The sequence below is a fragment of the Gallus gallus genome, chromosome Z, assembly GCF_016699485.2.
Source record: "Gallus gallus isolate bGalGal1 chromosome Z, bGalGal1.mat.broiler.GRCg7b, whole genome shotgun sequence".
Classification (NCBI taxonomy): domain Eukaryota; kingdom Metazoa; phylum Chordata; class Aves; order Galliformes; family Phasianidae; genus Gallus; species Gallus gallus.
The window spans coordinates 11,777,856-11,789,644 of NC_052572.1; the positions used below are offsets into that span (position 1 = coordinate 11,777,856).

The 11,789-nt window shown below is 36.3% G+C and overlaps 1 protein-coding gene and 1 long non-coding RNA gene across 2 annotated transcripts in view; one reads left to right on the forward strand and one right to left on the reverse strand.

The window, feature by feature from the left end:
- Positions 1 to 8,785, forward strand: part of SLC1A3 (solute carrier family 1 member 3) — a 64,329-nt gene extending 55,544 nt beyond the window's left edge. The window contains exons 7-10 of the mRNA XM_425011.7: positions 1,697 to 1,930; positions 3,381 to 3,575; positions 5,044 to 5,178; positions 6,187 to 8,785. Of these exons, the coding sequence (XP_425011.2) occupies positions 1,697 to 1,930; positions 3,381 to 3,575; positions 5,044 to 5,178; positions 6,187 to 6,391 (769 nt within the window). The 3' untranslated portion in view covers positions 6,392 to 8,785. The remainder of the gene's footprint in view (positions 1 to 1,696; positions 1,931 to 3,380; positions 3,576 to 5,043; positions 5,179 to 6,186) is intronic.
- On the reverse strand, positions 7,929 to 11,230 carry LOC112530586. The gene is made up of 2 exons (XR_003072328.2): positions 10,949 to 11,230; positions 7,929 to 9,501 (listed from the first exon to the last, which is right to left on the reverse strand). It is a non-coding gene; the product is annotated as an uncharacterized LOC112530586 (long non-coding RNA).
- Positions 11,231 to 11,789: the final 559 nt, after the last annotated feature.

Consider the following 11,789-nt stretch of genomic DNA (forward strand, 5'->3'; position numbering starts at 1 on the left):
CTAACTTTATTTTTTCAGTATGGTGGATAGCTAGAGTCTGTTTGGCAGAAAGTGGTACAATAAGATCTCAGATGAATTGTACCTTTCTGGTAAATGAACCCCCAAGTTGTAGTTCTGTATATTTAGTCTTACAGTCTGTTTGGCTTCTTACCTTGAGAAGAATCAGGATCTTTGGCACAATTTGCCAAACTTACTACTCATGTTATGTCTTCATAAGGCGAGAAGTCAAAATAACATGCTATCAAAATTTCCTTATCATCTACGCAGACTTCACTAGAGGAAACAGGCAAATCTCTCCTATAATCTTATTTCTACACAGCAAGAACTTGCTATCATTAGTTTCCAACACAAGCAGTTCCTGCAGTTAGGCAGTATGTAAATATGTCCTTGCATTGTAGGTGCACAAAGGTATACAATTTTTTTGCTACTTCATTTCCTGCATTCAATAGATAAATAAAACCTATACATTTTCCCTCAAACACGTAGAAATCCTTTTCAAAAATGAAGTTTTGTTTTCTGTCATGTAGAAGGCTGATTTTGAAAATAAAAGGCTGAAATGTCTGGTTGCCTTCTTCACAATCCCAAAAGCCTCAAAACCTATGCATACTTTTGTAGGACAAAATGCAAAACTAAAAATTAGTGTATTGTAAAATTCTCTTAACCCAGAAAACATCTGTGCAAATCAAAACTCTTTTCTCATTATTTATAAACACACTTGAGATAGCAAAGCCAAGGTTAGAAAATGTTACTTCTGGTAAACTTCAACATGGATTTTATGTTTCAAAGTCCAATTAAGATATTCTAGATAATGATGCTCACTGATAACTTAGTGTAAAAAGACAAATGGGCATTTATGGAAATGGAAATAGGGCTGTACCAAAAGTTCTGCTGTAATAATAGAATTACGTTTCTGTAGATCTTAGAGTTTTATGCTGAGTGCTAACTCCTTTATTTGTAGCTGTGCTTACTGATAGAAGAAATAGATAAGACCACTCATATTGCTACCCCACAGTGCTGTAACCTCTGCTGTACAGACAGTGTCATGCTAAAGTATTTATGGAGTGCTCCACTAGGAATGGACAGAAGCATCTTGAAATCATTGGAAGAGTGAGTTCTTCCCCTACAATGTAAGAAACAACAGTGGAGAGAGAACAGAGATGGGCACTTGGCATAATCTCCAACTGTATCAAATGAGACTTCATTCTAACAGGCAGGATTTTAACAGAATTTGCTAAACCAGATTTTAAATGGTACTTGAATTACAAAAGGAGCTCATGTCCCTACATATGAAAGCCTATTGCTGGAGAATTTTGAGCTGAAACTGTTCTTCTAATGACTCTTCCTTTACATTGCAGTGTTAGTCACGTGTCTGGCCAATCCAGCTTTCCTAAGTGATCTACATGCATTCTTAAGATATTCTTCAAGGCTTTGTGTCTGAAAGGCATGCTATACTCCTCTCACATTCCTCTTACCAGATTCTGAATCTAGCAGAGCCTATCAAAAACATTCACACTGTGTTTTCAACCAAGTTGAACTTTTAATAGTCAAACAGTTAAACTCCTGAACTGCTTCTGAGTTACAGCCATCCAATTAGTAATATCCTACCTTCAGGCACGCATACATACATGTAAAAGATATGAACAGGGGATTGTTTTATTTTGTTCATTACGATACTAATTTGATTTCTTATTTGCAGGTATGCTCCACTTGGAATCCTCTTTTTGATTGCTGGAAAAATTGTTGAGATGGAAGATATGGGTGTGATTGGTGGTCAGCTTGCCATGTATACTGTAACAGTTATAATCGGTTTGCTTATTCATGCTGTCATAGTCCTACCTCTGCTGTACTTCCTAATCACTCGTAAGAACCCTTGGGTATTTATTGGAGGCCTAATCCAGGCTCTGGTCACAGCTTTGGGAACATCTTCCAGGTATAAAACAATATTTTAGGGCCAAATACATATATTTTAATATTATTGGTTTAAGTAACAATTTTACCTAATGCAACTGGTTAACTTCACTCTGAGAGAGATGGTTATTATCATTATATTGATTCAGACTCTTATTTTTATTAGGAACTTCTGTACAGATATGAAATTTATGTTTTTGGTGATGCAGACTGTATGGCTGGAGCCCCTGTGACGTTGGTTAGCCCCTGTCTTTGAGTTCTGTAGGTAGTTTGTAATTGTTAGTAAAGGACAAAGCTGGGAAAATAAATTTTATGCATGGCAAAACAAAGAAGCAAGCACGAAGGCTCACAGGCAGTTGTGAGAGAGCTCAAGAATCTTTCTTGGCAGGTGATGTTCTATGCTAAAGATCCTGGACCTGCAAAAGAGAGGCCCCTATTGTTCTGTGTTGGTGAAGTCAAAGGGACTTCATGTGAACAACCGTGTGTTTGAATCTGTGATGAAAGAAAATGTTGAAATCAAATACATATTTCCTATACCATATCCAGATGAGAAGCTATTAGGATGATTAGTATAGAATCTGAGTAAATTTTATATCTCTAGAAAGGCTCTTGAGGACTTAGAAAAGACTGTGTCAGCATATTTTCAGTTAAAGAAAGACAATTACTATTGTAACTGACTCTTTCTTAATTGACATCTTGATGTCAGTCCTTGCAGTATATGGAATATGTAAAAGGGAATTTTCTTAATGATTTTAAAAGGAAGATAGTACAACTAAAGACAATCAACATACTTCAAGAGAAAATAAATAGTGGCAATTAATACTGATATCTAATTTTATCAAAACTGAACTTTGGTGGGTAAGAGTAATAGCATTAAAAGTGCATTTTCCAATTTTAGCTGCTCAAGATTCATGGTAGAAACCTAAACAGCTGCTGGATAAAGACAGCATAATGCAAGTAGTTCTAAAAACTATTCAAAATTCAATTGTATGTTGACTGTCATCAAAGAGATTTTTAAGCACAATCTTTACTGCCCTTCTTTACACCTCATCACTATTTTTATTTTATCAGTATTGATAAAGTTTTTGAAGTCTATGAAGTAGTCAGCAATGAAGAGGTCACTGAAACACAGTAACCTGGATTGCTGAAAAACCTCTTCACTCTGATCAGATGGATATTCTTTAATGCATCTTTAAGAACAAAGAGCCAAGTCCAATCTTACAAATCAGCCAACTAGTCCAAGAGGATCAGAAGAACCTCCAGTACTATATATGCCTTGGCAGATATATATATATATATATATATGTATGTATATATATGTATGTATATTTTTATATATATGTAGTTAACATTCTGGAAGATCACAAAAAATTTGAGACAATTAGAAAAGTCTCTCTTGTCACTGCAGTGAATGACAGTTTGCATTCCACTATGTGAAACTCATATCATGCATTATCTTCCTTTTGTTTCAGTTCTGCAACACTGCCTGTTACATTTAAGTGTCTAGAAGAAATAAATGGAGTGGACAAACGAGTTACAAGATTTGTACTGCCAGTTGGTGCTACCATTAATATGGATGGAACTGCATTATATGAGGCTTTGGCTGCAATTTTCATTGCACAGGTTAACAACTTTGATCTGAACTTTGGGCAGATTATCACAATCAGGTACAGAAGTCATTATTTCCTACATCTAATAAAAGCAGCTTTGTGATGACACCTTGCCATTAAATGAGGGATTAAACAAAAGACATCTAGAGCTAAAAACAAGAACTACTAAAGTAGCTGAATAACTGTAACGATTTACACCTTCTGCACAGAAGAGGCCCTCAGCACATACTCTTCATTAGGTAAACATTTAAAAAACTGGTGCATGACATACCTATGACTGCACATAGTAGGGTCAACAAGAAGCTTTAAATTTCTTTTGCCATTAAAATTTTCTTGAAGTATTTACACAGTTGTTGGGATCTGCACCAGATAGTTTAAGTGCATGTACCAACCTGTGGCATAAGAGCAGCACAGTGGCATGGTGCAGTGCTAAGGATAGCAGGGTGGTATTTTCCTAATCTTGGTCTCAAGTAGAGCAGTCTGTGTAAGGAGAAGCAGTACACTTTGTTACAACGGTTGATAGAGGAGGAGAAGAAGCATGTTTTCAAGCAAACAAGCCTTCATGTTTGAAATAGAATAGCAAAAAAAAAAAAAAAAAAAAAAAAAAAGCCTAGGTAGCACTTGATAAATGATTTGCATAAATTTTATTATGCATAAATTTTATTATTGCATAAATTTTTATTATGTCACTCAAATAGCTTAAGAGAAAAGGGTGATGGATACATGTGCACTATAGATAAATGTCAGCAAGGGGAGAGTGGGACAATGTAGGCAGAAAAACAGGTATTTATTACTCAGCAACACTGAACATTCAGATAATGGTGAACTGAAAACACAGAAGATTTTCAAGCAGAAGTGCTTCTCTCCATAAAGCCCACCAGGTTAACTCAATATTCATTAATTAATCAGAGGGTAAAACTCCGCTTTCACACTCCAGAGCAGTAATTCAACATACATTAATACTAGAGCTGCTCCCCGACAAATCATCTGACAAAACAAAATTCTTACTAAAGTGAATGTGAACCAGAATATTTCTGTCAAAGTACTAGAGTGTATGATTCAGGGGTTCAGCTAGTTTTCTGTTGACTGAATTCGAGATGGCTCAGGAGTTGGTAATTCACCTAGCGTAAGGTTATAGTGAGATGGACAGAGAATAAAGCTTTTTGCATCAGATCTGCCAGCACAAAATTACTTCCTCAACTTCAACATGTTTGAGCTGATGGAATTGGTTTGTTCTGTGAGTGGTGGCATGTACCTATAATGTTTCTGACTGCCCATAAGCACTAAGGAGGGGGTTTACCATGTTACAAAATTATGTTACCAGAGTTCTGGATAAATGTATACATTTTAACTAAAATCCACATACCCCACCAGCTCTGCAGTGTTCAGATTAGGGACTGGATTCACAGTTTTCTTTACTAAAGAGCAAATACCTTCTTGCTTCATATTTGTTTTTAAGGTTTACTGGATGATAAAGTGTTCACTATGGAAGTCAACTAATTGTTCTTGCTGTCTCTTTGCACAGCATCACAGCTACAGCTGCCAGTATTGGGGCTGCGGGCATTCCTCAAGCTGGGCTGGTCACCATGGTCATTGTGCTTACATCAGTAGGTTTGCCTACGGATGATATCACTCTTATCATTGCAGTGGACTGGTTCTTGTAAGTACTTCTATTGCTGAATTAAGAACTTAGACCGTATTTGGAGGTGCAGTAGCAGGCACAATTTGACAGTACTACAGTCTGTACTGTGCTTTTGCTGTGAAGTCTTGAATCACAATTTCTTGCAACTAGTATTTCTTAATGCAGATGGTGTAGCCTAGTGATGGCTCTTCTTGTGTGCAAAAGGATGATTAATAAACGTGGATCTGTAGGATGCTAGGAAAATTTTCAGATACACTGTAATTCAACTAGAAAATAATTGCTTTAGTATTTCAACTTTTTTTTTTTTTTTTTTTTTTTGAGGCTGTTTATGAAATTCTTTCCATCAGTCAGGTTTAGAATATTGTAGCCAGGCTGGCTATTTAATCCAGGAAAGTTTAATGTCTTCCACACAGACACAGAAATGAAAAGCAGTTTTTTACTTCTTATCCATAATGTATCGCACGTCAGTTGTTCTGTTCCTTTGTCTGCAGAAGACACTACAGCCACATCTGTAGGTACAGAGGGAAATCTCCTAGATCCAAGAAGTAAATCACAGGCATGTTTCTTCCAATCTATTTCCTCTGACCTCGTTTCCAGAGGCTTTTACCCTTCAACTCTTATCAAGTGATCCTTGAAAGAAGTTGCAGGACACTTTGGTTTCCTGCAGGAGGGAAATGAAAATAATGCAGATTCTCATTGGCTTATGTGTTCAGAGGGCATAAACCCGAACAAGTATAAAAATGCCTCTGATAAGCATTTGCCATAAGCTCCCTTTGTTCTCCACATCACAAGCTGTTTCTTAGCGTGGAGTTGCCAACAGTATTAACAGACTTAGTTTATCCAAGTCCTAGTATACTGCAACTTTCTGTAGAAGGAATAATGACATTAATCAATTCAACAAATATACATAATATACATAAAACTGCTGAATCATCTAGTAGATAAGTAATGGTAATTTTAATATCTCATCTGCATACTTCCCTGAACAAGTGATAAACTCAAGGCTAATTTACTATTTCTCCTTAGGGATCGTCTCCGTACCACTACCAATGTCTTGGGAGACTCCATTGGAGCAGGGATTGTTGAACACTTATCACGGCATGAGCTGAAGAACAGGGATGCCGAGATGGGGAATTCTGTGATAGAGGAGAATGAAATGAAGAAACCGTACCAGCTGATCTCACAAGAAAATGAGAGTGAGAAACCATTAGACAGTGAAACCAAGATGTAGGGTAAAGAAGGCATGAGTCTAGCACTACAAGTGTGGAAAACACACTTCTTCCATCCTTTTATACTTGGAATTCACCACATTCACTTCTTCCTTGTCTTTTCCCTTTATGCTAGCACTGAAAATAATTAATGGAAATATATTCCAAGCTAGCAGCGATCGAGTGGCTTCCCACTTAGAAAAAAATAAATTAAAAAAATTAACAGACAACAACACTGATCCTGCTAGACATGTGCTAAGTGAGGATAAAATAAGAGAGATCAACAATTATATTAAAAGGAAAAAAAAACAGCATATATGTTATTCGGTCCTGTAAATGTGACTTTTTTTAATGAACTGGAAAGTAAAAACATAACAGCTGGAAAATGTTTTTATTTTTTTAAATACCTGTTGGAAAAATTTAACATCTGTAAGCACACAATCAGTATTTCCAACTTGATAACTGCATTCAGCTGAGTAAATTAACGTTTTTTTCACTTGATGTTCTTTTTTTTTTCTAGCATTACAACCTTGTTCAATTACTAGAAAATAAAAGGACATTGGTGGAAAGAATAAAAAAGGAGGTGTATAGATACAGAAACAATTCCCACAATCAGAACTTTGTCAGCTAAGCTGAAATACTTCTGAGAAAGTGATTTTATCTAGACACTATTTTTTACAGTATCCTCAGCTGATCTTGACAAAAACTCAGCCTAGTCAGTTCCCATGGATTTGCAGACATTTGTGTATGTATATATATGTACCTCCGCATTGGATTTGCCCTTTATTTCAACTCCACGACCCAGCTGAACAATCAATGTCTGTAAATGTTTGTACGGGCAAGGCCCTAGGCTGTACTGACTCTGGGACTGGAAATGCATCTTCTTCTACTTTTGGGGATATAAAAAAATATGCTTTAGGTATACCAATTAATCTACTTAATAAGCAATAATATAAATAGGAGGCAGTGCCAGCCCTCTGCAGAAAGTGCAGAAGGGTGAGTTGTTCAGATCCTAACAGGACTGGATTCTAAATCTGAATCCTTAGGGCTAACAAGAGATCTGATTGTAGAGCTCTGAAACCCTTGGTCCACCGCTGATAAGTAATAAAGCCATTAGCCAGATTTATGTTTTTCCACCTGGAGAAGAAGGCTCCCTATTTCAATGCAAAATTCCAAAATCCTTATGCATTTATGAGCAGCATCCCAAAAATAAAAAACAACCCTTTAGAAAGTAAAACTAATGGGTGCTTTTTTACTTTTTATTAGGAAAAATTTATAAATCTAATCTAAAATACAAAATATTAAATACTATAATAAATATATAAAAAATAAATAGAAAGGATTTTAAAGAGCAATACTGTAGGCTTCTTTCAGGGAATCAGTAGGGAAAGAATGAAAAAAGGGAGACAATGCACTTGTAATCCTGTTGCTTTTTTTGTTCATTCCAACATTATTCTCCAGTGAAGCCCCTTCTTAGAAATATTAATTATATATGTTCTTCTTTTAACTTTTATTGTTGTAGAGGTTAAACTGGAAAGTTTTATAATACAGCTACAGTTAGGGAAATGAAGAAATATTAATCAGAAGGCAGAGTAATATTGAGTGATTGTTTTTATTTAAATGTTCATTTTTCTTCTTTCTTCCTTGCCCAACAAAATAAAATCTGACTATATGAATGAAGGATTCCCTTGTAATGCCCCAAGTGCAACACAAAAAATATTCAGTATGCTGCTTTTGTCTTTAAGAGAACATAAATGTGGTGTATTTCACCGTAATGAAAATGTCAACATCCTGATAGAAGGTAAATTTTTTCCCATGTTTAGAGCAACAAGGCAAGACTGTTTTGTTTAGGACTGAAAACTCCTGCCCATCTTCTCCAGTTGATTAGTCCAGACAGTAGGAGCAGGAACTCTTCAGTGATTGAAGTGAGCAGGGTTTAACTCAGAGCATTGAGTGGTCAAACCTACAAAGCTCTTGTATTAATCTCTCACTGAAAGAAAGCAAGTGTGACTTTTACGTTTTTGCTAACAGAATGCAAATCTAGGATATAGATAGACATTTTCTGATATGTGTAATTAGAGATATTTTTATATAGATACTGTATTCAAAATGTGTGTATAAATTTTAACTGTAGAATGTACAGCATAACGATTTAATTTTTGTTAAGATTCTGTTTGGAAATACATTGCAAAGACATAATGTAAATGGCTGTCTTCCTATGACATCAGCTGAGAAAAATGAATTGTTTCACAAAATATGCGATCTTTTTTTATACTAACTTTGTTTCTTATGGAAATCAGGTATTATAGAAAGATTCCCTTGCTCAGCCCTCACTGGCTCTGCATTGGTAAGCATACAGAGTGGATTGAGAAACATTACTTTGTAGATGTATTTTCAATAAAAATAGTTTTACATGACTGCTTTTTGAGGGGATTTCTTTCAAAGGCTCTCTATCCAAAGTTTTACACAAACTCAAAGCAAACAAACTCATAATATGGGACTTTGGGAATTCCAGGCCATTTTACACAGCAGGGGTTCCTCACATCAAATATCTGTTTAGACTTCGAAGACCAAAGAAAATAGATAAGTGAAACACCACTGACAAAAGAAGGCAAGGAAGGGAGGACAGGAAGGAACATTAAAAATTATAAGAAAAAACACCCAACTGAATGAAGTTCATTCACATTTAAGTATATAAATACATCTCTGCAAAATCTTAGAAAGGTAAGCATTTATATTTTAATTGATTCAGTAACTGAAAAGTTGCCAGTTCATTTTGAATGTATAATTACATGGTCCAAACGCAGAAAGGTCACTGTGCCATGGGAAGCAATAAAAGTCCTTTGATTGGGGTATTACAGCACTGTAATGTTATGGTCAACCTAGACAATCCACTGTTTTTTCTCACAGAAGTAGTTTGTTATGGTGTCAGGGTTCATTTGGCAACAACTTCAGCTAGCAGAGATACCATCTAATGGAAGTGAATGTCTTGTCAGAAGGAGTGGGAAGGTATGTGAGCTGAATCACTTATGTTTGGAAATCTGTCTTGGTTGGAGCAGATGGAGACAGCAGTGAGAAGTCTTGCCTTCCAGAACATACCAACAAAACTGGACAATGATCTTCACTGATTCATCTGCAGTATTTTGAGCAAAAACAATACATAAATGCAACCAGCTTTGAAAAAAAACAACAACCAAACAAAGAAGTAATGGAGTTATCAAATGCATAAGCATAATTTTCCTCATTTTTTTCTTTTTAATGTTGTCTACACATTGATTCTTTGATTCAATTCCATTAGGTATCTTCGTGTCTCTACAATTACTATCACAATGTGAAAAGCTAAAGAAAAGAGGGTTAGTGCATTACGTGGAGGTATTACTGGCACGGTGAACTCACAGCTATGTGGGCCCATACAGAATAAAGATCTCTAGTATTCTATAATTTTTCAGTGGTGTTTTCATTTGGAAGTTGAGGTACAAAACAGGCATGCCATTCTTAGACAATAATTTATGTCTCTGTGACAGTGTGTGGCCCATACAAAGCAAAGGGATCATGCATGTGGAAAATGAACTACTGGCACAAGAAAGTGCTTCTGCCTTCCTTTCAGAAGGACTGGTTCGCACTAAGGACATTTATGTTCCAACACAAGCACAACTGATGAGAAATTGAGGGCATTATTTTCAACCAACAATATAATATGCATTTGGTTTAATGAAGAATAAAAATGATCCAGAAGAGTATAACTTGCTTCTGATGAGATCAAATGTGCTAGCTGTGCTTGTTGCAATCAACACAGTGTCATCAACTTGCTTCTAGCATGATCAGCTGTTTCCCAGAATAGGATAAAAAACTGAGGTGAGCTGATAGATCACTCCCTGTCTGGCTTTCTGTCATTTTATTTATTAAGAGATTGGCTTACACTGGAAGTGTGAAGCAATAGAGAGATGGGGAGAGATGTCTATACCTCCATGCCAATCTGAAAACCCAGACTTGCAACATCAGAGAGGCAGCAAGATTCTCTCTGACGGTAAAGAGAACGTTAGCTGGAAGATAACATTCTGCATAGTGAGCCTTTTCCTGTCCTTTTTCTGTCCCTTTTCCTTCCTTCTGGCTCCAACATACACTTAGATATCCAAAATGCCAAAATTTTAGAACAGGAACATTTTCATCTCTAACCAAAGTTTTTCATCAGCATGCTTCATTGCACAACTAGGGCTGCACAAATAATTGATTTTTCACTTCAGCGAGAGAACTCAAAAACATGGGGGGATAAAATTTTTCCTTGGCATCATGTAACAATTTTTTATTGTAAATTTTTTATTACGGAGCAGTCTGTTTCAGGTATAGCTAAATGTTTCAACCTCCCCTTCTGATGAGAAACATCTCATTTTAATCTCATTTCTGGACTAATTTTAGTCCATTTAAAATGAAATGAACCAGCTTTTAAGTGAGTTGTCTTTCCCAAATAAAACACTGAACAATTTTTCAAGGAAAATGACAGAAAGAAATAACTTTTGTACCTCTCCTCACTTTAAAGCCAGTTGTATCACAAAAGCTGGCACAGCTTCATAAGCACTTACCTCAAAACCGCATTTTTCAGCAATATATTTTTATATGAACACTTTTTCTTTGCTCTTTACAACTTCCTTTCCTCACACGTTGTATATTTTTCTGCTTTTCCTTATTGCTCAGAATTTTTTCTTGATTGTTGCCATAAAATAAGGCACAACCATAGGAGGTCCACAAAAAAATGATCCAAGGGGTGGAACATCTCTCCTTTGAGGATGGGCTGAGAGAGCTGGGGCTGTTCATTCTGGAGGAGAGAAGGCTCTGGGAAGACGTGAGGGTGGCCTGTCAGTATCTAAAGGGGAGCTGTAAGAAAGAAAGGGACAGACTCTTTAGCAGTGTTTGTGGTGAAAGAACAAAGGGAAATGGTTTCAAACTAAAGGAGGGGAGATGTAGATTAGATATAAGAAACTTTTCGCAATTAGGGTGGTAAGGCACTGAAATAGGTCACCCGGAGCGTGACCAACTCAAACAATTGTATGATTCTATGATTCCGTGATGAAGATTGTGAAGAGCCCATACAGTGGAGCTGACATACAAAGCTGAGTAATGCCTTGTGCACCTTCCAGACTCAGAGGGTTTGCCCTTACCGATCTGGACCTTTGAATGCTTCTGTGCTACAGGTATGTGAGATGCATTTGGGAACTCATACAACCTTTGCTTCGAACAAAACTTAAATCAACTCATTCACTGTAGTTGTGCACAAAAACAGGCCAAATTCTTTGGTGCTTGATTACTCCTCTAACTGCCAAAACTCCCACTAACTGCATAGGAAGAAGAATAGAATAAAGATCTGGCTAATATTTCACACACAGGGAGTAAACTACGGTGCAAATATATTCAGAATAAAATCAG